This window comes from Notamacropus eugenii, chromosome 5 (assembly GCF_028372415.1).
Source record: "Notamacropus eugenii isolate mMacEug1 chromosome 5, mMacEug1.pri_v2, whole genome shotgun sequence".
NCBI classification, from domain to species: domain Eukaryota; kingdom Metazoa; phylum Chordata; class Mammalia; order Diprotodontia; family Macropodidae; genus Notamacropus; species Notamacropus eugenii.
The window spans coordinates 309,819,006-309,846,771 of NC_092876.1; the positions used below are offsets into that span (position 1 = coordinate 309,819,006).

The following is a 27,766-nucleotide window of genomic DNA, read 5'->3' on the forward strand; positions in this document are numbered from 1 at the left end:
TGATTTCTATTCATTATTTCTGTTACCTGTATCCAAGACTGTCCAGTGGCCCTGATTTCAGAACTGTAGCTTTCTTTTGTTTTCTTCTTGTCTCCTAGAATTATTTCTAGTTTAAAGGAAGAAGTAAGGAAGTTGCTTTTATGTCTTGGGTAGGGAGGTGAATGAAGAACTAGAACAAAGCTTCCATTCAGTGTCATGTATTTTTATTGCCTTGCGCCATCCATCAATATGTCAAGACCTCACTCCTTATCCCAGTAGATGGAGGGTGGGAAGTTCTGTTTTTTTGTAACAAATTCAGAATATTGTGTTTGAATATTTGAATTCATTTTAAGTAATTTACACAAGTTAAACACAAGATTGTCCTGGCTAATGTGTCTTTGCAAATAAGGTTGTACAAGGATAGTCAAAAGAGAACTGGCTATTTAGTTCAAGATTCTAATTTTGTCTCAGTTCTAGTAGATTACCTTGTAGTCCTTGTACAATTATGTAAGGCTGGAAATGGATCTAAGTTTTTCCTGAGTAGATTTCCTAAGAAAAGATTGTGGCCTTATAGGCGAAGGTTTTTCAGTGGAACAGCAGTAGTGTATTATTTCTGTGGTCAGACACTTGACATGCAGGGGCCATTGGAGCAATTGCTCCACTTTGAGCAGTTCCCACAGTTAGTGAGTTGGTATAGTATTTGACTTTTTCTATTCTGTTGTGGAGTCATTGAAAGCACTTGCTCAACTCCATCGAAGAAATGCACCATGGCCAATATACTGCTGTGTCTGGAGGCTGTGAGCTTTGTGATATACTTTAAAATAGCATGGGGAAAATTTGGATTTATGCCCAAAGAGCTATCAGACTATATCTACATCCTTTGACCCAGCAGTACCAGTATCAGGTCTGTGTCCCAAAAAAATTAAAGAAAAATGAAAAAGACCTCCAATGTACAAAAATATTCATAGCAGCTCTTTTTGTGTTAGGGATACAGTGAAAGGTAAAAAAAAATCCCCTGGTCTCAAAGAGCTCACACTCTAATAGGGGAAGATAGGTATAAATGACTGAGAACAAACAGTTAGATGAATGGTAATCCTAGAGGCAGCAAAGAATTGGAAATTAAGTGAATGGCCATGAGTTAGGGAATGGCTGATCAGGTTGTGGTATATGATTGTGATGGAATACTATCGTGCTGTAAGAAATACTGTTTAGTTGTTCAGTTGTGTCCGACTCTCTATGACCCCATTTGGGTTTTTCTTGGCAAAGGTACTGAGGTGGTTTGCAAGTTCCTCCTCCAGCTTATTTTATAGGTGAGAAAACTGAGACAAACAGGGTTAACTAACTTGCTGGTTTGTACAGCTAGTAAGTTCCCACTAAGCTATTTTAAAATCCTAAAAGATGATATTGTTGAAGTGTTGTATTCAATATGCTGGCAGATTAGAAAACTCTATGGGGCCACTGAATTCGAAATCATTTCTATACTAAAGAAGGGCAATGGCAAGGAAATTTCAAATCACTGAACAATGGCTCTTCTGTCATACACCAACGTTGTGCTTAAGATTCTGCAAGCTATGTTTCAGCAGTATGTAACCGCAAAATTACTGAGGGAGCAAGGTAGTTTTCAAAGAGGCAGAGGAACCCAGAGACCAAATTGCCAGTGTTCGCTGGATTATGGAGAAAGCAGAAAAGAGTTCCAGGAAAATAGCTGCTTCTGCTTCATTGACTGTTTACATCATAATATGTTATAAGCCCTCAAAGAGATGGAAGTACCAGGTCATCTTACTTGTCTCCTGAGGAACCTGTGTGTGGGCCAAGAAGTAACAGTTAGAACTGAATATGGAACAGCTGATTGGTTTAAGATTGGAGGAGAATGTTATTTATTTAATTTATATGCCAAGTACATCATGTGAAATGTCAGGCTGGATGAATCAAAAGCCAGAATTAAGGTTGCCAGGAGATACAGCAACAATCTCAGATATGCAATTGATACCACTCTGATTACAGAAAATGAGGAATTAAGAACCCTTTTGATGAGATTAAACTTAAAAACTGGCTTACTTAACATCAAAAAAATTAGATTTTGGCAACCAGTTCCATTGCTTCCTGGCAAATAGAGGGAGAAGAAATGGAAGCAGTATCAGATTTTCCATCCTTGGACTCAAAGATCACTGCAGGTGGTGACTGCATCCATGAAATAGAACATTGTTCCTTGGAAAGAAAGCTATGACAAATCTGGAAAGCATACTAAAGAGCAGAAATATCACCTTGCTGAGAAAGGTCTATGTAGTCAAAGCATTGATTTTTTTGGTAGCAATGTGTAGCTGTAAGAGTTGGACTAAAAGGAAAGTGCAGTGCCACAGAATTGATGCTTTCTAATTGTGGTGTTAGAGATGACTTTTAAGAGTCCCTTTGACAGTAAAGAGATCAAATCAGTTAATATTTAAAGAAATTAATTCAGTCTTTTCACTGGAAAGTCAAATAGTGAAGCTTAAATACTTTGACCACATAAAGAGAAGATGACTCATTGGAAAAGACCTTGATATTGAAAAAGATTGAATGCAGAAGGAAAAGGAGGTGGCAGAGGATAAGATGGATAGATAGCATGGAAACAAGGAACATAAACTTGGACAAATTTTGAGAGATAGTGAAGGATGGAAGGTCCTTGTGTGTTTCAGTCCTTGGGATCATTAAGAGTTGGACACAACTGAACAACAACATAAGAAATGATGAGGAAGATGGTTTCAGAAATACCTGGGAAGATGTATCTGTATGAAGTGGTGCAGAGTGAAGGAAGAAGAACCAGGAGATCATTGTACATCAAAATAGCAATATTGTTGTAATGATCAACTGTGAAACACTTAGCTACTATTATCAATACAGTGGTCCAAGACAGTTCCTGAAGGACTCATGATAAGAAAAGCTATCTACCTACAGAGAGAGAACTGGTGAAATCTAGGTTTTTGTGTGTGTGACATGATGTTTGCATGATTTGATATGTATTATTGATATATTTCTCACCTCAGTGGGGGAGGAACTGGAAGGAGGGAGAGAATTTGGAATTTGAAATTTGAAATAAAAAAAAAGTTAAAACTAACCCTAAAAGTTAAAAACTAACCCTAGGAGTAAGGTTTACTATCCCCATTTTAGAGTAGAGAAAACAGAGGCAGACATCAGTTAAGTGACTTGCTCAGGATCATACAGCTAGAATGTGTCTGAACCTAGATTTGAACTCAGGATTTTTCTGACTCCAGGCCCAGTGTTGTGTCCACTGTACTACCTAGCTACCTCTACTATCAGCTGGTGCCTTATCCTCTAGCATTACCAGATACCATATGTATCTTGTGTGGGCCCAGTCACCTATCTCTCTTCCATTGCAGTGTCAGCTCTTTGAGACTCACCTTTCATTGGTATCCCTAGCACTTCGCTAAGTGCCTGCACATAATAGTCCATAATAATAATGGCATGGGGAAGTAGTACTACTGTGAATAAGGTGCAGTGAGGCAATATCAGTGACTGGTTTATGACAGCTAAGAATTCATGAGTTTGGAAAATTCATTTTTTTTAGACCATATTGATTTGCTTCCTCTAACTTTTGATTTCTTTTTACAATATTATGGCTATATGGTAGTGTTCCCTGTTTTATAGTTTGGCTACAAAGTTGAGAGAATACCTCTCAAGACTGGTAGGTATCTAATAAATTTGAACCCTAGAATTCCAGCTACTTCTTTATTATACACTGAAAGAAATACTGTTAAATTATAATTATCCACTTTTATTCATGGCATTTTGATTAGAGGGAGGTGATCAGGTCTTCCAGTAAGAAACTTTGTCAGATCACAGACATGTTTTGATATCCTGCCATTATCCAGTATACACATATAGCTGATAACCTATGAATTTCAGCTGCAAAGCCCTTATGTCTTTACATCTTCCATTCTTAAATGAGATAAAAATAAAGGTGGTTATGTAGCAAGTTGCATAGGTGTTTGATTATGGAATCAGTTCCTCAAATTAGAGGATTAAAATATACTGCCAATAGTGTTTATTAAAATAATGTCTTCCTACCTTTCTTCCTGGAAGAGGCAAAAACTGGAAATAAATTTATGTATTTCCTTCAAAGTAAAAGGTATTTATTTTACTATCATTCTTAGCAGAATGTATACATGATTTGAGGATTTGATCATTGTATCCCTTTTGAGCAAGTTTTCCAAGTAACTCAGAGGCAGTATGGTACAGTGGTATAAGGACTAGATTTGGAGTCCATGGAACAGGGTTCAAATTCCATCTTTGTGGGACATTGAGCAAGTCATTGAACTTCTTTAGACCTCAGTTTCCTCATTGGCAAAATAAGGGATTTTTCCTGAAGATGTTTTCTAAGGTCTCTTCTAGCTCTAAGTCTCTGGTCCTACTCTGGGGTCTCTGAGCACTGGTTTAGACTCAGGAAAAAGTTCAGACTTCTTTTTTTAAAATGTGTATTCTCTGTGATAAGAATGTTGCTCTTCCACTAGGGGAAAGGATTATTCCTTAGTATAAGAGCAAATGCCTGGCTAATACAAATTGTTGGTGTTTTCTTTTTCTAGGTATTTGTTTGTTCTTCAGTTAAAACAAGATATTCTTAGTGGAAAGTAAGTACTAGTTACTAGAGTTACATGGTGGTTCTTTTATGTTTTTGGAAAATAATATTTACATAGACCAGGTGTTCTTAAATTTTTGGATTGTAGACCTCTTTGGCAGTCTATTAAGGCCTATGGACCCCATCGTGTTTTTTAATTGCATATAATAAAAATTTGAGGGAGAGAAAAGTACACAAGTTCACGCCCCAGTTTAAGAGCGTCTGATATAGAAATACTTTTTTCATGATTATCAGTTGCTTGTTCCATTTTGCTTCATCTTTCCCAAAAGAATAAATTATTAAAAGCTTACATTTTGAAAAGCTTGTTTTTAACAAATCATTATTTTGATTTCAGATTGGAATGTCCTTTTGACACAGCAGTCCAGTTGGCAGCTTATACATTGCAAGGTGAGCTTTTCTTCTTCATAAAGGCTACCTTATCTTAGCCTTTCTGTTTGTTGTTTATGTCAAGGAATTTAAAGAGAGAGCAGCAAAGAATCTGCAAAAAGAAATTGTGTACTAAAAAACCATACTTCATTTTCTGTTCAGACATATATATTTAAGGATAGTTATTTCTCCTTTGCTTTCAGCAACTTTACCTGCCTCTATTCCCTGCTTTTTTTGTTCTCCTCAATAGTGGGGGATCAGGGGAGGAAGGAACAAGATAAGTGGGGGAACATACTTTTTTTGTTATTATGGGATAGATTTATATTAATACCAAAGGAAATAGAGTAGTGTTACCAGAGGTCAGCAGTGAATTCCAGGGGAATGAGGAAGGCAGGAAGGGGATTGCCAACCCATGGAGGGAGAGGATGGCACACAGTTCAAGACCTCTAGGGGCTGGAGTCAGACCTGTGGAACCTGAGTTTGAAGGGTTGGAAGACATGCCCATGGGCGGGTTGGCAGAGTGGGGCAGTGGTCTCCTTCCTTTTGCCACTGAGTTCTCAAGCCCCAAATCTGGGGGTGGAGCATGGAGTGCCAAGCCAAGGGGTGGGGTTGGTAGGAGAGAGCAAGCATAGTACAGTAAAGTTAACATAAATGTTAAAAGCTAAAGCTAGAACTGTCTGTTTAGGGTTTGGTACTATCCGTGGCTTCAGACATCCACTGGGAGTTTTAGAACATATCCCCTGTAGGTAAGGGGGTACTACTGTATAATTTATGTCAAGGAACAAAGTTCTGATAGCTCAACGCTGACTTTGAGGACATGCTGTGTCCATAATTCATACTTTATAGTTTGTCTTCTAAATACAAGTGCTCTGGAACAGGGATGTGTTTTGTAGGCTTACTGTAATTTCAAACTAAATTCCTACCATCCTGGTATTTAATACATACATAATACATACACCACTGAAGTGAAATTGGCATAATTTCTCTGTATTTCAATTCTGAGGAAATTACTATGTGAGTTTGTAACAGTAACTTTCTAAATTTATCAAGTGGAGTTTAACTTTGGATTAAGAAGATTTGATTGTTTTCTCTTTTAAAGCCCCAAGTCATGAAGAGAACAAGTTCCTTTTTTGTCCTTCTTAAGAATTGGATCTATTTTCTCTACCAAAAGACCTTCTGATGCACCCTGATGGTGTCTTGGAATGAGAGTAATGCTCCAGATCACAGGGCCAGAGATTTAGAGCCAAATAGGAACTGAGAGTTGATCTAGTGTACCCTTTTCACTTTAGAGATGAGGAAACAGACGTAGTTACATCCTTAAGGTTAGTCAAGTGCTAAATGGCAGAGCCCTCTGACTCAGTCTCCCATTCTTTCTGTAATGCCATGCTAATTTAAAAAGGTGGGTATGAGAACACTTAGTATTTTGACATTTATTCTGCAGTTTATATTTAAGCTTCTTTTTTTTAATTCTAAATTTACTTAATGTCTCAGAAAGATGGAGTATTTATTGACTGTGGGATAGCCTAGGTGGCATTTTAGTGATAGGGATTAGTTTTTTAGGATTTATTATCTAGTTATAAAGCTATTTCTCTCCTTGTTGCATCCCATTGCTGAAGGATCTAGATTTTATATACAGGACAGAGAGCATGAATGTAGAAATCTTCAGTACTCTTTTTATATCTGACACTCAGTGAATCTTTACCCATGTTACTTTTTCCCTATTCCCCAAAAATGAAAAGAAAAATTCACTTAGATGTCAGTTAAGTTTCATGTTTTCTGAAACTTAATTATTTGAGTTCTGTTGTATCAGAATGGGCAGGGACTAAGTTGCTATGTGGCTGTGGTCTCACCCTAACTTCTCAGAGTATTAGTTTGCAATTATTATCAAAAGCAGCCTATCTTAGAAAGTTTCTCTTTTAATTTATGCTTTTCTGTGCTTCAATTTTTTCAATCTGTAAGGAGAAATATTTAAGTCTTGAGATGAGTGATTCACAAAATTGAAAAACTTTTAAAGAGACTGAAGGCAGGTCTGTCTGAAGAAGTATTTTTGCATTAATTATCATTCTTTAGGTATTATTATACCTTCAATCTTTCATGTAAATCTTGTATACCCATATAGATTACAGGCTCATTGATGGCACAGATTATATCTTATACTTTTTTGCATATGTTTGTGATTTTATTGTTGAGAATTTACTAGAACATACCATAGTTGTTTGACAAAAACTGCAGGGAAAACTGGATAATAGTGTGGTGGAAACTGGGCATAGACCAATGCCTAACACTGTACACAGGAATAAAGTCCAGATGGGTACATGATCTTGGTATAGGGGAGCAAGGGATAGTGTACTTGTCAGATTTATAGAGAATGGAGAAATTTACAACCAAACAAGAGATAGAGAACGTTATGAAGTGGAAAAGGATAATTTTGATTACATTAAATTGAAAAGTTTTTGCACAAAGACAGTGCAACTAAGATTAGGATGGAAGCAGAAAACTAGGAAAGAGTTTTTACAACTAGTATCTGTGATAAAGTCCTCATTTCTAAAATATATAGAGAACTGAGTCAAATTTACAAGAATTTACAAGTCATTCCCCAATTGATAAATGGACAAAGGATATGAACAGGCAGTTTTCAGATGAAGAAATTAAAGCTATCTAGAGAGATCCAAAAAGCTTAGAGAGATCCAAATCAAAACAACTCTGAGGTACCACATTACACCTATCAAATTGGCTAACATGACAAAACAGGAAGATGATAAGTGTTGGAGAAGATGTGGGAAAGTTGGAATACTAATTCATTGTTGGTGGAGCTGTGTGCTGATCCAACCATTCTGGAGAGCAATTTGGAACTATGCCTAAAGGGCTACTAAAATGTGCATACCCTTTGACCCAGCAGTACCGCTTCTAGGACTGTATCCCCAAAGAGATCATAAAAATGGGAAAGGGTTCCACGTGTACAAAAATATTTTATAGCAACTCTTTTTGTGGTGGCCAAGAACTGAAAATTGAGGGAATGCCCATCAATTGGGGAAAGACTGAAGAAGCTGTGGTATATGAATGTAGTGGAATACTATTGTACCATAAGAAATGATAAACAGACTTCAGAAAAAAGTGGAAAGACTTATATGAACTGCTGCTGAGTGAAATGAGCAGAACCAGGAGAACATTATGCACAACATTAGCCACAGTGTGCAAGGATTGTGTCTGATACACTTAGCACTTTACAGCAATTGCAAGGACCTAAAACATTGCCAAAGGACTCTTGAGGCAAAATGCCATACACATTCAGAGAAAGAACTATGGAATCAGAAAGCAGAATAAAGCAGACTATTTTCTCTTGTGTCATATTTTGCTTTGTTTTTTTTCTCATGGTTTCTCCCATTATTTTTAATTCTTCTATGCAACATGATGAATGTGAAAATGTGTTTAATAAGAATGTATGTGTAGAACCCATATAAGATTGCATGCTGTCTTGCAGTGGGAAGGGGAGAAAATTTAAAACTTACAGAAGCAATTGTTGAAAACTGAAAACAAATTCATTTTTATTTCATTTTTTCCAATTAATTTATTTTTAGTTTTCAACATTCATTTCCACAAGTTTCAGATTTTTTCCCCATCTCTCCTCCTCCCCCCACCCCAAGACATTGTGCATTCTGATTACCCCTTCCCCAATCTACCCTCCCTTCTATCACACCCCTCCCTTCCCTTCTCCCCATCTTCTTTCTTTTCTTGTAGGGCAAGATAGATTTCCATACCCCATTACCTGTATTATTTCCCAGTTACATGCAAAAACAGTTTTCAACATTTGTTCCTAAAATTTTGAGTTCTGACTTCTCTCCCTTCCTCCCTCCTCACCTATCCCCACTGAGAAGGCAAGCAGTTCAATATAGGGTATATATGTGTAGTTTTACTCAAGATTTCCGTATTAGTTATGTTGTGAAAGACTAACTATGATTCCCTCCATCCTATCCTGCTCCCCCATTTATTCTGTTCTTTCTTTTGATCTTATCCCTCCCCAAAAGTTCTAATTAACCGCTCTTCGCATTTACCCTCCCTTCTATCATCCCCCCCACACCCCACTTATCCCCTTCTCCACTACTTTCATGTAGTATAAGATAGATTTTCATACCAAATTGAGTGTGCATGCTATTCTCTCCTTAAGCCAAATGTGATGAGAGTAAGCTGCACCTTTTCCCCTCTCACCTCCCCTCCATTGAAAAAGCTTTTACTTGCTTTTTTTATGAGATAATTTGCCCCATTCTGTTTCTCCCTTTCTCCCAATATATTCCTCTCTCACCCCTTAATTTTATTTTTTTACATATTATTCTTTCCTATTCAACTCACCCTGTTCTCTGTCTGTATATGTCTATGAATATGTGTGTGTGTGTGTGTGTGTGTGTGTGTGTGTAATTCCTCCAACTACCCAAATACTGAGAAAAGTTTCAAGTTACAAATATTATCTTTCCATGTAGGAATGTAAACAGTTCGGCTTTAGTAAATCCCTTATAATTTCTCTTCCTGTTTACCTTTTCATGCTTCTCTTGATTCTTATATTTGAAAGTCAAATTTTCTATTCAGCTCTGGTCTTTTCATCAAGAATGCTTAAAAGTCCTCTATTTCATTGAATGATCATTTTTTTCCCCTTGAAGTATTATACTCAGTTTTGCTGGGTAGGTGATTTTTGGTTTTAATCTTAGTTCCTTTGACTTCTGGAATATCATATTCCAAGCCCTTTGATCCCTTAATGTAGAAGCTGCTGGATCCTGTGTTATCCTGATTGTATTTCCACAATATTTGAATTGTTTCTTTCTAGCTACTTTGCAATATTTTCTCCTTGACCTGGGAACTCTGGAATTTGACTATAATATTCCTAGGAGTTTTTCTTTTCAGATCTCTTTTAGGAGGTGATAGGTGAACTCTTTCAATATTTATTTTACCCTCTGGTTCCAGAATATCAGGGCAGTTTTCCTTGACAATTCATGAAAGATGATGTCTAGCCTCTTGTTTTGATCATGGCTTTCAGGTAGTCCCATAATTTTTAAATTGTTTCTCCTGGCTCTCTTTTCCAGGTCAGTTGTTTTTCCAATGAGATATTTCACATTGTCTTCTATTTTTTTATTCTTTTGGTTTTGTTTTGTATTGTAAATTTCTTGGTTTCTCATAAAGTCATTATCTTCCATCTGTTCCATTCTAATTTTTAAAGAACTGTTTTCTTCAGTGAGCTTTTGAACCTCCTTTTCCATTTGGCTAATTCTGCTCTTTAAAGCATTCTTCTCCTCATTGGCTTTTTGGGCCTCTTTTGCCATTTGAGTTAGTCTATTTTTAAGGTGTTATTTTCTTCAGCATTTTTTTGGGTCCCCTTTAGCAAGTTGTTGACTTGCTTTTAATGATTTTCTTGCATCGTTCTCATTTCTCTTCCCAATTTTTTCTCCACCTCTTTTGCTTGATTTTCAAAATCCTTTTTGAGTTCTTCCATGACCTGAGACCATTGCATATTTATTTTGGAGGTTTTGGATGCAGAAGCCTTGACTTTTAGGTCTTCCTTTGATGGTATGCAGTGTTCCTCCTCATCCAAAAGATGGAAGAAAATATCTGCTTGCCAAGAAAGTAGTTTTTTTTTTTCCCTTTTTTGGGCATTTTCCCAGCCAGTTACTTGACTTTTGAATCCTTTGATGAGAGGAGGGTATACTCTGGGGACCTATAAGTTCTCAGTTCCTCCAAGGTGGCACAATCAAGGGAAAGGAGTTTACTCCTCTCCTGACTTGTGCTCTGGTCTGGGAGCAGGATTCCCTCTCCAGAGCCTCCACCAGTTCCACCACACCGGCATTCCTCCTCCCCTCAGGGCTGAGATCCAGATTAGCTGCTCAATTCCCCCAGGGTCTTTAGGCCAGGGCTCCAGCAATGGAAGCTGCCACTGCCTGGGGCAGGGGTTAGACTGATGCCTTCTCTTCTCAAGCAGGTGAAAGAGCTTTCTCACTGACCTTTGAAGATTGCTTTGGAGTTTGTGAGTTGAGGAATCTGGGACTTACAGCTGCTGCTGGTGGTGCCTTGGAGCCTGTTCCAGTCCTGTCCTTGCCATGGCGCAGTCCACAATGTGCTAGTCTCTGCACCCAGTGCAGTGCACTAGACCTTTCCTGTTGGCTTTCCAGGCTACATTGGACTGGAAATCTCTTATACTCTTGTTGTTTCTGTGACTTCTGCTACCATGGAATTTGTTCAGAGTCATTTTTTACAGATGTTTTATGGGCCTTGGGAGGAGAGCTTCTAGAGGTGCATCCTTCTACTCTGCCATCTGGTCTGTGCCCCAGATAAACTCATTTTTTAAAAAATGCTTGGCAAGCCATAAAAAAAATTGTAGTTGCAGCCACAAAACCTCACCTCTATACCTTAGTGTATACCTTTCTGATCTTAAATTACTGAAATTACTACTCTCAGATGATAGATCCAATCAACCACTATATGTATACTTGAAACCTTTCCAGTTTGATATGACCTTCCAGGGTTATCTTCTTGCCATGATGAAGTATCAGAATAGGACTTTAGCATCATGCTAGATATAATAGACTCTTAGTAACTGATCTCTAATTCATCAGGTTTACTGAAGAAATTAAGGACAGATGCTTGACTAGCTGTTCTGCAGAAAGGACACCCAGGAACTAACCACAAGATAAAGAAAGCTGGGTGGGGTCAGAAAAACTAATCATGAACATGATAGAATGTCAATCTCTATAGCCACCAGTTTCACAGGTAACACAAGGGAAACACTGGAGCTTTTGGACTCCAGCCTCTTAACAGACTGGAAGGATAGGAAGACAGCTTTAGAGAGGTAAATAATCTTACTTTAATCTAATCTAGTCTTTTCAAAGGGTTGCTGATAATGGGAGCACCAACTCCCACAGCATTCCTTAATGACCTGTCTTGCAAGGGCCAGCAAGAATATAGTAGGAGCTACAACTCCTACAGAATCCCCTGAGCCTCAGTAGGGGCCAGTTGAGGCAAACACAGATTTCCCTCAAGCATTGATGGGGGCTGATCAAGGCATACACAGTGTTGCACTGTCCCCACTCACTGACCAGTGCCCACTTGCTTTATAAGGCAACAGACAAAGAAAGCATCTTGTCATCATTAAGCTCACAGTTAACTTTAGCAGTATTCTCATTCAGCCCAAGCATAGTAAGAATCACATTATGTCACCTCTGTATCTCACTGTGCAACTGTGGTGTAGATGTTGCAAATTATGAGCCTGGGAAATATTTATCTAACCCTTGGAAACAAGAGATTGCCATGACTATGGATCCTGAGAAACTAAATTCTAAAAAGGATAACAAAATTTTCCTTACTTATACCACCAGATCAGATGGAGCTCATGGACCCCTCTGGCTCCCAGGTGTTCTTTTTCTGGGCCAGGATGTTGGGGAGATTGGTGCTTACTCTGAGCTGAGTGTGGAGTTGGTCATCAGTGTCACTTTTCCCATTGAGAGCTTAGCAGTGCCGGTCTGATTAAGGACAAACAGGAGAGAGTTTTCTGGAGAGGGGCATGTAGCAGTGCTTCGTTTCACCCTGACTCCTGAGCATAACCTTGCCCCAAGAGGTCAGCATGCTGCTAACTGTCTCAGCTCCCAATGTGGAGACTAGCTCCTGTGCTCACAGTGGGGCCATGGGGAGTGTGAAGCATCCTGAGAGACATGGCCCAGACCTCTTCCCTTTCCTATCATTCCAGGAAGTCATCTCTATATGATGTTATAAATGGGGGAAACTGATGTTCAGCGAAGCTTCCTGGATTTATCAGGATAATCAAAGCTAAGTTATCTGCCCCAGTCTAGAGATTTTTCTGTCAAACCATGCTGCTTTTTTGTACGAAATAGACATTGATGCTTGTCAATTGACTCAAAAGAATTTTGTATCAATCCTTGTACTTGCTGTATTTTATCAAAAAGAGTGCTTGTTTACCCCTGGGAGACCCAGAGGTGTTCAAGTTAGACTTCTTTGTAATCTATGTTTATTTGAAATTAGAAGAAATGCTTTATATCTATTTATTAATATGTTTTATGATTTGTTTAACTGATCTGGTAGGATTAGGATGGATATGTCATTTCATGAGAATAAATTGGACGTCTTAAACTTCAGCATTTTACGTTGATAAAGCTGATTTTCAAGACAGATTTAGCCTGAAGTAATCTGACTTGTACTGAACAAAATATAACTTCGTGTAACTTTTGTGTTTATAGCTGAACTTGGTGATTATGATCTCGCTGAGCATGGCCCTGAGCTTGTGTCTGAATTCAGATTTGTGCCCATTCAGACGGAGGAGATGGAGCTAGCTATTTTTGAGAAATGGAAAGAATACAGGTACCAGCGCTAGCACACATTAACCAATCTTTGTCATATACCTAAATGGTTATTTAATGTGTATTTTGAGGCTTTTTGGGGATTACTTTTTCTCTTAAATTTCAGAGGTCAAACACCTGCACAAGCTGAGACCAACTATCTGAACAAAGCCAAATGGCTGGAAATGTATGGAGTGGATATGCATGTAGTAAAGGCAAGTGGAACCTTGAGATGCTTTCTCATGTTTTCATGAATGTATTTATTGATGTGTGATGTTCAGTTCTGGAGTGTTTTGGAATATTTAAAATAATGTTATGTATGATCCTCATGAAACATTATGTATGGAGCAGTTGATGCAAACCACCCACGATTAGTAGAGGATCATCCTCAGTTTGGCTGCAGTGTGATGACTGTTTTTGGTTCTAGCACTTTTTCAAGACAGCTTACAAAGTTTCAAAGGAGGTGTAATTTGCATTTTAGGAGGTAATACCAGCATATCCACAAAATAATAGGTTTTTGAATAGATTATATATAATAGATGGTAGATTTTGAATAGAATATAGATATTTATTGAAGTTGCGTGCATGTTTTTGACTGAGCAGTGATTTTATATTTTTAAAAAGATAATTACTCTGCTAAATATCAAAATGGATTTGATATTTTAAGTCAGTCTCCTGACAAAAAGATAAAATAATACCTGAAATCCAAATGCCATTTTGCAAATTGTAGATAAGTGAGATTAGACCATGGAAACCTGCAGGTGCTCCTGTAATTAATTTTTCCATTTGTGTAAAATATCTTGAATATTATTAAGTCCTTGTTTGGGGCTTACTTTTCATTTTTCAGAATGAAAAATTGCTAAATACTTTTCTAATTTTTAGAAATTGGCTGTTTGCGACTGTTCTCAAAGGAAAAAAAACAATTTCTGATAACAAGATACAGTGCTTTTAGTTTTGTGTAGAGACTTGGCAAACTAGTGAGCATGTAAAAACAGTATTATTTTCCTCTCATTTACCAGTGACAGTTTCCTTACAAATTTTTCCTGATTTATTCATGGAAATAGAATATAGGAGGGGTCTATGAGAAGTATGTTTGGAATTGATTGTTAAAGCACTTTCATTTGAGATGCAACTTGTGGCTCTGGTGGATATAATAATAGATATAATTTTATTTTCCTCTGAAAGTTGAGAATATAGCCTTTCGAATGTGTTTTTTATTAATGTACGTACAATTAATATTGCATGCAAATTTGTTTATCTTTATCTTTTTAAAATTAGGCTCGGGATGGAAATGACTATAGTCTAGGACTCACCCCAACAGGAGTCCTTGTGTTTGAAGGAGAGACTAAAATTGGATTATTCTTTTGGTAAGCCTACTTAAAACAAATTTGAAGACATTTTATTCTGCTTTTTTTTTTTTTAACTTGAATGCAATATGAACGTTGTCCAGTGCTGAAAAAAAAATTAAAAGATGAAGCAAATCTTTTAGAATAATATTTTAAGTTGTCTACCGAAAGAGGCAAAACCACAATGAATAAAGGCAAAATTCATGTGGCCAATTAATATGCTTTTACTAATAGACTCCAAATTCAGATGTGGAAAGTCATTGCAGAAACATACATACGTGTGTGTGTATGTGTGTGTGATATGTGATCTGTGTATGTATGTATTGTATATATAAAAATGTATGTCAGGATATATATAGAACCAGATTTTATCCCTTTACTGCTATAGATCTTAACCCATTTATAGTCTTATAGATTTTCATGAGGCTTAGAGTAGTTAAGTGATTTGCCTTGGTTATGTAACTAATAGTTATTAAGAGGTGTTATTTGAGCACAAGATTTTTGACTCTGTTTAGCAGTTCATCTACTAACCTATATTGTCCCCTTCTTAGCTTTGACTGTCAGCCTTTTGCCCTCCTTCACCTCTTCAGTGTGAGAGTAAAATATCTCATAACTCATATAGAGTAGAAGTATTTCAGCAAACTTGGGTACTCTTGCAGTACCCAAAATAATCAATAGTCTATTTTTCCATGGTTTAGAAGTTAAGATTGGTTTTTACATTTTTAAATACAATAAAATTTTTTTAAAATGTAAAAACCTTTCTTAGTTCATTGAACATGAACAGCAGCAGACCAAAGAGCTATAGTTTGCTGACCCTTGGTGATATAAAGTAAATTTAATTTATTCATTAGTTTTCTTTATCAAATTAGAGATATTAATACTCCCATAGACCTCGGAAATTAAATGAAACCTTTGTTGCATTGTAAATGAAGAGGTAGGAGCCTCAAAATCCTTTCATTTTATAAGTGAAAGAATTGTGGTCCAGAAAGATTCAGTAGCTTTTGTCCATGGCCAGCAGAGTCGGGAGTTGAACTTGGATCCTGCAACTCCAAGTCAGTCACTCTTTTCACTGCATACCAGCTTTGAGACAAAATAGGGTTAGATGGCAAACTCTTACCATTTTTGGAATCACAATATATGAGCAGATTTTACTTATATGATTTATAGTCTCTGTCTTGCATCTGTGTTATTTTTTCTTTATATACTTTTTATTATTTTTCTGCTTTCCTAGGAACAAAATAATTTTATCCATGCTTTGAGTATTCACTTTTAGTTCCCAGAATTTTATTCTTTTTTCTTCTTTTGCTTAAATGTGTATGATATCTTATAGTAGATAAAGAGCTGGCTTTTCATCTATGAAAGTCTGGTAGATTAAATCCCAGTTCTGTTTGTGACCCATACTTGCTGTAGGACCTTGGGCAAGTCATTTAACTTTTCAGTGTAAAACTCAGTTCTCAAAAAGCTCCCTTAGTAGCCCGAATCAGATTAGAGTGCTATTGGAATATGTTTAACAAAATAAAAAAAAATACAGTACAGTGTAATGTTATTTTGTGATTTTATAATTAAATATGTGGCCAGTGATCTATTTCCAACTTGCGTTTGATAATATCACACTGCTCTAGGCAACTCTCTCAGGCTACCTATTCCTATTCATAATGTGTATGTTTCTGTATTTATAGTTACTTACAGTGATGGCTACAACATCAGGGTGTGCTCTTATATATTGTTTGCTATACCTTTAAGTAGTGTGATAATACAAAATTGAAGATAGTCCTTGCCTTCAAGGAGCTTACATTCTAATAGTGAGTAGCACAGGAGGATTATTTTGACTTGGGAAGTTTCTGTACTCACTATATTTTAGGCTTGCTCCAGCTACTTTTCACTTCACTATGAACCCATCTCTTTGCCACCTACCAGCTTTTAACCCCTGCTTTCTCATCCTGGCGAGGGTATGTCAGTCTGTTCCCCTCGAGTTAAAATTGTCATCCGAGTAACTTTCCAAAGTGGCCTGAGGACTGGTGAAGATTTTACTGGAGAGAGACATGTGCCTTCAGCCACATGTAGTCACAGTCACCATGAAGTCTTTTAATACAAGATGTTCTTCAGCTAAGACTTTTTTTTCAACTTTACATAAGAGTCAGTTCCTTCCCTTTTTCCTTTCTTTTAATTCAGAATTAGGTATATGATAATTTTACCTAAAATAAGAGTTCTGAAGTTGGAATGGATTTTTGAGATCATGTAGTTCAGTTTTCCCATTTTATAGGTTAGGAAATGAAGTTACCTGTACTTCTTTATTCCAAATGCTTTTATGTCCCTTATAAGTATTTTTAACCTGCCTCTTATTCTCATAGGCCCAAGATTACCAGATTGGACTTCAAGAAGAACAAATTAACTTTGGTAGTTGTGGAAGATGATGAACAGGTAGGTATTTTGTAAACTACCACGGGGCTGATAACTTAAAAATAATCTAGGCAAGTGGTTCCCAATTGTTTTATGTATTCAGGTACACAGACCTTTTATTAATGAATGAACATATGAAAAAGCACATGTTACAAGCTTAGTTGTGCAAAGTCCGTAGTAACAGAACACAGTTTCAAGGATGCTCATTGGATGGCATTTGCATTCAAATTGCATATTTTATTGATGTTAAATAAAGCCAGCAATTTTCAGTAGACACTTGGATATTGAGGACCTTTTGTGGTTAGAAGAATCCTCTTCTCTCCCAAAGGGCTGTCTCAGCTCTTTAGTTTGGAAGTACTGATCTAATCCTGTTCTTTCTTCTTCTTTTCTTCCTCTAATAAAATATAAAATCTGTAATAAAACTAATTGTTTCCCTTATTAGTACATGTAAGTGTCCTTTTGAGTTGTTTAAGGAACTACATTTCATGGGATCATAGATTTTGTTCTCTGATGAATTTTAGAATCATCTAGTCCAGGGATGGGAAACCTGTGGCCTTGAAGCTACATGTGGCCCTCTAGGTCCTCAAGTGCAGCCCTTTGACTAGATCCCCCTTTATTAAGGGGATTTTTTCTATGAAGTCCAAACTTATTTATTTATTTTTTTTGGCAAGAAAATGGAGACCAGAAAGAGCCTGATCCATAGCTTTGCAGTCTAAACAGCCAGAATTCAAACCTAAGTCTTGCAACTCTGGATCCAGTATTCTTTCCAGATGCCTTCTTTAAAAAATAGCAGTAACTTGGACCTACAAGTACTCTGAGTCTGCCTTAGCAACTTTTCAATTTTGCATACAAATATTCTCCCTATGCTCCATCTCCATGATAAACCAGAAGTATATAATATTTATTTAAAAGGCATCATACCCTTTTTAAAGTGGTTTTTTTTTTAAGTTTATTTCTCATTGCACTGGAAGTTATATGTCAATTATTTGTAGTTGTTATTGTGAGCTTTTGATGTTCCTTCTGTGACCTTTGTCTTGCCTCTGTATCTCCTTCTGCCTCTCTGACTTGTCCCTTTTTTATATATTTTGCAGTCTTTTTATTCATGCTCTATTTACTTCCCCAAAGCTCAATCCTGGACCTTTTTCTATATCCTCTTCTCAGTGATCTCATGAGTTCATTTACAACTATGCAAACAACCCCCAAATCTGTGTTAAACTTTAATCTCAATTCTGCCCTCTACCTACAGCTGCCTCCTTGAAATCTCCAAAACAGGAACTCATCATCTATCCCTCTAAACTTCCTTCTTCTCTGGGCTTCCCTATTTTTGATTGAGAGCAGCACCATTCTTCCAGTCACCCAAGTTTATCATCTCTTTATTCTTCTTCCTCACTCTTTGTATCTCTTTAGTCATGTGTCAATTCTTTTAATTCTACCTTTCTCATATCTCTTGCAAGGACCATTTCTTTTTTATTTTAGTATTTCCAGCACCTAGTATGATGGACACATAACAGAAGCTTGTTCATTGACAGCTTTTGATCTACAAATCTTCCTCCATGTAGATAGTTCAGGCCCCTCTTCCTGCACTTCCAAATTATACCACTCTCTCATATTGAGTTAGGTCACTCCTTTGCCTGGCATTTGAAGTTCTCCCCAGTCTGTGCCACCCCCCTGCCCCCAATTCCCTTTACTCGTTGTTTTAGCCAGAGTGACCTCCTTGCTGCTCTCTGACCTCAGTATTTCACCACTCATCTTCATACCTCTGCCAGATTGTTTTCCAAAGGCTTTGGAGTCCTCTGCCTCTATTCCTTTATCTCTTAGAACCAACTGTTAACTTTCTTTAAGATTTAGTTTACGTGGGCACTCCTATGAGAACCTTTTTCTGGTTCCCCTAGTTGTTAACGGCTCTCTCCCTCTTCAAATTATCTTTTATTTACTTCTTTCTATACAGGTTGTATCTCCCCAATAAGGAAGAGACTAATGGTGTTTTTTATCCTTATACCCCCATCATCTCTGCAAGTATCTTGCATAAATTGAGTAGTTAGTAGGAAGTTAATAAATATTTCTCAAATTAAATTGAATTGCTTTTTTGTTAATCGTTTCTTCTTTCTAATTTTTTTTTGGCCAGACATTGGTACACAAGCATGAATTGGTGTACTGATTATGATGAAGGAATGACTTGGTGTGTCACATGTAAAATGAAGTGTAAAATTAAGAGATTGCCCCAGGACTCTAGAGAGGATTTTGATTTCTATTTATTAGAAATAACTTTCTGAATTGTATTTAGGTGTGGTCTTAATCTAGCCATTCTGTGAAATGATTATTCTGCCCCATTATTCAGTGTTCTAGCTCTCAGTAAATCCTTTTTAAAATTGGGCCTCCTGATACAAGCCTGGAGTAACCTTAGCCTTTCTTTTGCCCTTCCTAGTGAAGACATTATCAGGATTAATACATGTCATCTGTGTACTTTACAATGACCTGTTCTTGGTAGGGAAGATCACTTTTTGCTTGTGATCACTATGCAACAGCTAAAGACCCTTGAAGTTGTATATGAACACAGCACACCTCAGTTGTTTTCCAGTTGGGAGAGGGCAGTGGAAAATTTAAATTTTGTTTAAGGGTTAGGGAATTTTCTGTACTTAATAATATTTTTTTTCCTTTCCATTAAGAATATTTAAAATGTATTCTGTATTTTGATTTAAGTTTTGGATTCTGGTCACTTGTCTTCAATATGTACTTACTTTGGTGGATTTTCTTGTGTGATGACTCATGCACGGTAACTTAGACATTCTTGGATCAATATTAATGTAGTGAAAATAAAAGGAGAATTAACATAAAGGTGACATTTGCCAAAATGTTTCTTTTAAAGTAAATATTCTAATAGACTTTTATTTAATCTCTATTTGGGTTATGATTTTAATAATGTCTCTCAGACATCATCTAAAAGATAGCCTTTATATCAGCTGTTTGAATTTTGTACAATTTACTTAATTTGCAAGTAAAATCAAAGGCATACATCTCTTTAACTTTTTAAGGCTCTAGAGAATTGCATGGTGTATTACTCATTGTAATATGTTTTGTAAGAAAGCTAACGTTGTTAGAAGTGTACCCAGCAATAAAATATTAGTAAACTATGCCAATACCCATTTTGAGTCTGCTCTGGCCTGGAAATATAGTAATCAACTGCAGGCCATAAAAGATAATGGTATTTGCTCTGGTTAATTTAGACTTTTTAAAGCATGATTTAAAACATGGATATTTCATTTTAACAACTTCTTTTCAAGAAACTAGACAAACTAATTCATCTTAATTGAAAGGAGTAAGGATGAATTAGATAATACTCTTTCCCATTTTTGTGATAGTCTCACAGTGACTCCTCTTAGTCATTAGTGCCAAGGAGAATTTTTTATTATATAAAAATCTATGCAATGAGGTCACCTAAGTGAAACAGGAGAGAATATCTTGTGAGATTGTAACCATACACTGTAGAGAAACCTGAACCACTTTAAACTCCTTTGAACTCAGTTAGAAGATAACAAATATGTGTTTATCTTAGTTTGTCTAAGTTGAGAATAAGCTGGATAGTTAGATTAAAAAAATAATGCTAAATATGTCTGTGTTTGAACTTGTAACTCAATACTGTATATGTTTTTGGCCTAATAAATGTCTTGCATAATTTTTGTCTTTTCCAGGGCAAAGAGCAGGAGCACACTTTTGTCTTTAGACTAGAGCACCCCAAAGCTTGCAAACATTTATGGAAATGTGCTGTGGAGCATCACGCTTTCTTTCGTCTCAGAGGACCTGTTCAGAAGGGGTCTAGTCGATCAGGATTTATTCGTTTAGGTTCACGGTTCAGATACAGGTCAGTTTCCTGTTATACTTGATGTCTTTCTTTGAATCATAGAATGTTAAAGCTAGAAGGAACTTAGAGTCCTAGCTCAATCTGCTTCTTTTATAGACAGGGAATATGAGACCCTGAAGTCCTTTTTTGTCCCCTGAGCAATGAAGAAAAGTGGTTTCTATTTAGAGACTCAGAATTCATAGGAAAACAGTACAGACTATTTGGAAGGGATGGATGACACAAATTTTAGGTTTTAGAATGTGTACTGTACTAAAGAATATTGGATGTTTTCCTACTTAGTATTTAAAACAACAGTGTGTGAACTGGTTTATAAAGCAGTTTGTTCTCACTGAAAATTTTCCAAGGTTAGTCTCTTTACAGTTAGTAGCTTGGAAGTTCGGAGAAGAGAATGATTTCTTTAACTATTTCTGAATTAGGGGTAGGGATAGGGATGAGACCTGTAATTTCTGTTGACAGAATTTGTCAGAGGTGGAAATTTTACTCAGCTCTTGTGGCTCTGAGGCTAGCTCTCCAATCCATTATAACTTGAGGACAATTAACTGCAAAAGATAACTCATTTTCTGCTTCACCCTCATTCTCATCCAAAAGAGAGAAGCTTATCCTCTCTCAGTAATAACATCTCCATTTAGAGAGGTGATACCCCACTCAGGTTTCCCCTGGTAACACCAGAATTAAGCTCATTTTCTAGGTTGTTCTGTCAGCTCACCTACTAGCAACCAGTAATCAGTAGACATGTTTGAAAATACAACTATTTATTATTGAAAGACAGATAATGCATAAGTAGTACTCAAACTGAGTCCAGTAGCAAGGGACACATTCCCAGCATTAATAGGAAAGTCCCTGTAATATGTTTTCATTTGGAACTGTTTCCCTGCACCCAGTCTGTGGTCCCTACTCGTGTGTAGCCCAGCCAGGTCACCCAGCACATCCTGTCCTAGGAATCCTTAAGTACTTGTTTGTTGCCACTGACATTCCATTCCATTTCATAGAGCATGGCTAAGCTTAGGAACTCCCTGTTGTGCGCCTTTGAAATGTAGTACCTGCAGCACTCCTGGAAAATTCTCTTCCTCTTTCTTTATGGTCCTTTTTTTCCAAAGCCAAACTTGCAGTGTACTGTCAGTAAGTGCCTAAACCATCTTGGGAAATGTAGTCTTTCCTTACTGTTACCTTGTTTGCCACATAATTTCAGAGTCTTTAAAATGTGATGTGAATAAAACTTAAGCTGGGGCTTTGAAAATGAATTTGTCTGTCTGGTATTTATCAGGTTATTCTTAACTGGAGATTTACTGTTGTGTCTCGTAATTTGTTTCACATTATTGTAGTGGGAAAACTGAGTATCAAACCACAAAAACCAATAAAGCAAGAAGGTCAACATCTTTTGAAAGAAGACCCAGCAAACGGTATTCCCGACGAACTCTGCAGACGAGAGGTAGAGTAGGATTGTTTCCGTTAGCACTGCCATTACTCAACATCATGTTTTTCTTAACTCTTGTATAATATCTTGTATAATTTATTTTAGAAGTATTGATTACATGATCATTGGATAATGTTCAAGAAGGCTCATCCCTGTATCTCTAACTGAAATAATTTTTCACGGTAATGAATTCAAATCTATAGCTTTTTTCCACTTAGTTTCCACTAAATCCCTCAGGAGTTAGTGGAGAATAAATTGTCTGTGCTAGATAGAAAATAAATGGCCCATATCTATTACTCATTATTTACTTAGTCCTTTTTTTCACAACATATAATTCTTATAATGGGGAAGATGGTATTGTCCCCATTTTGCAAAAGAGAAAATTGAGATTCAGGAGTTGTAGCCTTCTGGTCACAGAGATAGCATGTAATAGTGTCTGCATTTGAATCCATTTCATCTCTTAAGTTGGTTTTTTTCCTTATTCTTACCAACCTCTCCTGCATTTCTGATTCCCACTATCAGAGACTGAAAATTTGATGTACTTGTCAAAGAAAACCTTTTCCCAAGTTTGTGCCTAGTTCTTTAACAGTTGTACTTAACTTACATTATGTTTTCAAGTAAAGCTTTTGTTTTGATGAGCAATTAAATAATGGCTGGACTAATTAGAGGCAATCTTTTTCTCTCCTTATTCCCAGCAAATGCAATGAAACCTGAAGAATCCAGGTGAGCAATATTTTACATAAAGCATTAATGTCAGCTTGTGGAACTGGAATGGTCTGCTTTTAGAACTAAGCATAATAAACATTGCAGACAGAGGGTATTTTGACACTTGTAAAATTAAGTTTGGTCATCTAGGAGTCAGTCAGCAGGTATTTACTAGGTGCTTACTATGTGCCAGACACTGTGCTCAGACAACATTATTAAATTTATTTTCCGTGTAAGCAAATTTAAAATCATTCTTCTGGATAAATTTTTATAAAGCTTAGGTAGCTATTTCCAAACTTTCCTCTGTATATATTTGTTTAATATGTTTATTTTCCCCATTTCCTTCTGGAATATATCCTAGGTGCTATCAATCTAAAGAGGAGCAAAAAACTCAATAACGTTATGAGTTTTTTTGGTGGCGGCAGGTCTTCTGGACAGTTGATTAGATGGGATAAAAGTGAATATGTTCGTGTTCATTGTAAATGAATAAACTACTAGTGGAAAATGCCCCCAAATAATCAAGAAACATTTATTAAGCACCTGCTGTGTGCCAGGCATTGTGTTGAAGCATTGGGAATACAAAGAATGTAAAAAACACTCTTCTCTAGGAGCTCAGAGTCTAATGGCAGCAGCAGTGTGCCAATTGTTTGCAAAGAAGATATATCTAGAGAAAATTGGAGATAATGGAGGGAAAGTACTCTATCAGTTCGATCAGGAAGGACTTCCCATAAAAGATGGAATTTTAGGTAGAATATTAATGATGCTGGAGGCAGAGAAGGGGAGGGAAAGCATTCCAGGCTTGAGAACAGATGGAAAAAACCCAGGGTTTGGGGGTTACAAGGCTTAGGGAGGGATTGAATGACAATAAATTGTCTTCAGGTAAGTGGTTTTCAGAGTTCATGAATATGAAAGTACTCTACATGTGGGTAGGATGAGGCAGGTCATGGGAAATTAGTAAACTGAGGAACTGAAGTTAGGGCATTTGAGGGAGTATGTATATGTAGGTTGAAGTCCTTTAGTGTGATGGCAGGAGCTGAGGACAGAAAAACTGTCAAACAGGCCCTGAACTCATTGAGGAAAGAAGTTCTGGAAGTCAGGAGGCCATAGCTACCAGAATACTAACAGTAATTTCCAAGAGGGTTCTGACAATCGTGCATTACTCTTCAAATTTTAGAAGAATTCTATGAAGATGGCTTGAAGCAGGTACTTTATATCTGCTAATACTGACAGGAATGCTTTCTGTTTAGAGGGCAGATACTAGTCACTTCATTGTTAGTGAAGTCTAGAAACTCATGCCTGTCTTTTGGTATGTTCCATTGGCATCTACATATACTTTTCATATTGCAACTAAAGCCTCAGTAGTAAAATATCCTTCTCTTTTAAAACAAACAAAAAGCAACTACTTCCGGGGTAAAAACTGAGTGATACTATATAGCTGGTGTTTAGATATTATGCTTTAATTTTTAAATATTACTTTCCTACTTTAAATAGTATATAATACTTTAAAATTTGCAGAACACTTTATATTTATTATCTCACTTGATCCTCATAAGCGTTTTGTGAGTTAGGTGTTGGTATTATCCTCATTTTACAGTTGAGGAAACTAAGACTAAAAGAGGTTAAGTAATTTAACACCTAGGATCCTCTAAATGTCATACCTGCAAATATTGTGTGTGTGTGTTTGTGTGAAAATATACTAAATTACTCATTTATCTGAGGTACATATTATCTTAAACTGTATTCATACACAGACATGCATGAATACTTTTGTGTATATCTCTGTGTTTATATACAATGTTATATCACATTTGGTTCCAAAATACATGCTACTTCTTGCCCTAAACATTGATCTAACTCTTGTGAAAACAAAGAATAAAAGTGAAAAAAGGAAGCAAAAAAGCCATTCAGTAAAATACCAACTAAGTCTAATAGTATATTCCTGCATCTCTCAAAGAGAAGAAGGTATATTTTTCATCTTTTTTTTTTTTTTTCAGGGACAGGCTTGATCATCATAATTACACAGCATTCACTTTCAGATTTTGTATTCTTTCCATTTATAAGTTACTACATATTCTGTGCTCCTGGTTCTGTTTGCTTCATTCTGCTTCAATTTGCCCACGGCCTCCCATGATGCTCTTAATTCTTTGTATTTTTAATTTCTTATTAGCATAATAGTAGTCCATTACATTTATGTATTACAATTTGGTCAGCCCTTCTGTGGTTCATCGGCACCTATTTTGTTTATAGTTTTTTGCTATCATAAGTAAATGCTGCTGTCTAATGTGTAGTCTTATGGGTTTTTTTCCAAGTACTTTTTTCCCTGATATTCAAATTCAGTTCCTTTTCAGGTCTGTCAGATAAGTAAATTAATTACTTGTTACCCTGGTTGACTTATTTCTGGTATAATCTTCAAAACTTTTATTGTTTGAAAATACTGAAAAACTACATATTTTGTAAAAGTAAGTATGGAGATAATAGGTCCCTGATTTTTTTTTCTATGTGTTTCTATTGAGCTAAACTTAATGATTGGACTGTAACACCATTTAGAGCAGATACTCAGGTTATTCCATGTAGTATATGAATATTCCTTGTGACATCAGAGAGGGGGATGTATTTTTTGAAAGCCATGGAATCATGGTTTATCTCTTTGGCTCTGCATTTAGATACTCATAGTGACTAGTTACCTATGCAATTATACATATGTATGCACATTTTTGCTCCATTGAACCATGGCAAACAGAAGATTGTTTGTTCAAAGCCACAAAAGTTTGACCTGAAAAACTTCCTGACCTTGTATTATGCAGATTGAATCAGCCCCCTTCTTGAAAATTAACAGTTTAAAAAATAACTGCTGAACCTTTATCAGTTGTAATGTGCTTGTTTCTAACAAATCTCTTGTGATTCTTTTCTAATCTAAACTATAATGCCTATTAATGAAACTTACATTTTAGCACCTGAAAATGTTTTGCTCAAATTTAGAAGGGAACCAGCCTTGATGGTATAAAAATGAATATAGAGAGAAGTTGTGAATAAGATTGTGTATGAAATTAGCAAGGTGTATTGATGAGAAAAAAATGGTTTCAGAATAGAATAAGAAGAAAACAGTGCTTCCATTTAATACATAATAGACTTTGGACCTCTGTGGTAAACAAAAAAATGTTTTAGTTTCTTGTGGAATTTCTCTTTAATCAGAGTAATGACCATTGTTTTTTCTGAATATTATAGGAATTAGGGTTAAGAATGTTTTGCACAATAAGATTTAATTTCTTAATTTCTTCACTTGGCTTTTTTTTCTCTCTTGTTCCTTGTTGTTTTGGCCAGTGTGCCAGATTGCTATTTAAAGCATCTCCTCACTACACCTAAATGGGAAAAGGCGAAGTAGAGAAATTTTAAAAATTGTACCTGCAGATCCTAGATAAATTGGATTTGTATCCAGTAGTATCATAGGATTATAATTCTAGAGGTAGAAGGGACTCAGAAGTAGTCTAGTCTAACCTAAGATAATTTTATAGAAGACCTTGCTTCTCCTCTAAGTCCAGTGTTGTTTTCCACTATGAAATACTACTTCATTATTCTTGGAAGAAAATAAACATGGCTTTGTAAGGAAAAACCATTCCTCACTATTATATTTAAATACCAGTTTGTTATCTCAAAGAGTATAACGTCAAGTCCTTGAACGCAGCAACTGTTACATTTTTGTAGTGCCTCGCTTTGTCTGAGATCCTAATTCTCAGCCCTCATTTTTACTTCAGCTCAAGCATAATAGATTCTGCTCCAACCTCTTATTTTAACTCTCGTGTGTTTCTTTCCATTTCAAGTGCATTTCTTGCAAACAAAATTGTTGTTGGATTTGGAATTTTAATCCATTCTGCTGTCCTTTTCCATTTTATGGTTGAGTTAATCTCATTCACATTCATCGTTATGATTTTGGTGTATATTCCATCTGTGATATTTTCTTATTCTCTTTTTTACCTTGTCCCCTGCTAAAGAGTTGGTTTTGCTTCTGAGCACTTTCTTAGTTTACTGTCCTTTTTATTCCCCACTCCCTTTCTCTTCACCCCTTTCCCTCCTATTCCCTGTTGGATAAGATGAATTTCTCTATTTAATTATTATTTTTATTCTTCCTTCCTTGAATCAGTCCACATGAGAGTGAGGTGTATGACTTTCTTCCCATCATGGCACCTTCCATTGTATAAACTCTTCCCTACCTAACTTATGTAAGCCAATTTTTCCCTTATTCTTCTCTTCTCTTCTCTTCTCTTCTCTTCTCTTCTCTTCTCTTCTCTTCTCTTCTCTTCTCTTCTCTTCTCTTCTCTTTTCTTCTTCATTATAGAATCACATCTAGGCTCTCTATATAATTAGATTCTTTATAAGAGGCCTAATGATGATAAAAGTTCTGAGGGGGTCACATATATCCTCTTTCCATATAGAAATGTAAGCAGTTTAACCTTATTTAGACTTTTTTTTTTTTTTTTTTGATATGGGAGTTCTGGATTTTGTCTATAATATTCCTTTGAGTTTTCATTTTGGGATTTTTCTGTAGATGACCAGTGGTCACCAAGTAACCAGTGCATTCTTTTGATTTCCATTGTTCTCTGATTTTAAGATATCTAAGCAGTTTCCCTTTATAATTGGAAATTTGATGTCTAGGGTCTTTTTTATCCCCTTCTTGACATTCAGGTAGTTCTATGATTCTTAAATTATCCCTCCTCAATCTATTTTCTAGGTAGGTTG

The 27,766-nt window shown here is 36.3% G+C and overlaps 1 protein-coding gene across 5 annotated transcripts in view; it reads left to right on the top strand.

The window, feature by feature from the left end:
- EPB41L5 (erythrocyte membrane protein band 4.1 like 5) overlaps window positions 1–27,766 on the top strand; it is an 87,853-nt gene that overhangs the window by 52,603 nt on the left and 7,484 nt on the right. For all 5 annotated transcript variants that reach the window (XM_072613355.1, XM_072613354.1, XM_072613356.1 and 2 more), the window contains exons 6-14: window positions 4,560–4,604; window positions 4,947–4,999; window positions 13,210–13,330; window positions 13,436–13,523; window positions 14,587–14,675; window positions 17,006–17,075; window positions 20,744–20,913; window positions 22,236–22,342; window positions 23,023–23,050. In XM_072613355.1, the coding sequence (XP_072469456.1) occupies window positions 4,560–4,604; window positions 4,947–4,999; window positions 13,210–13,330; window positions 13,436–13,523; window positions 14,587–14,675; window positions 17,006–17,075; window positions 20,744–20,913; window positions 22,236–22,342; window positions 23,023–23,050 (771 nt within the window). The remainder of the gene's footprint in view (window positions 1–4,559; window positions 4,605–4,946; window positions 5,000–13,209; window positions 13,331–13,435; window positions 13,524–14,586; window positions 14,676–17,005; window positions 17,076–20,743; window positions 20,914–22,235; window positions 22,343–23,022; window positions 23,051–27,766) is intronic.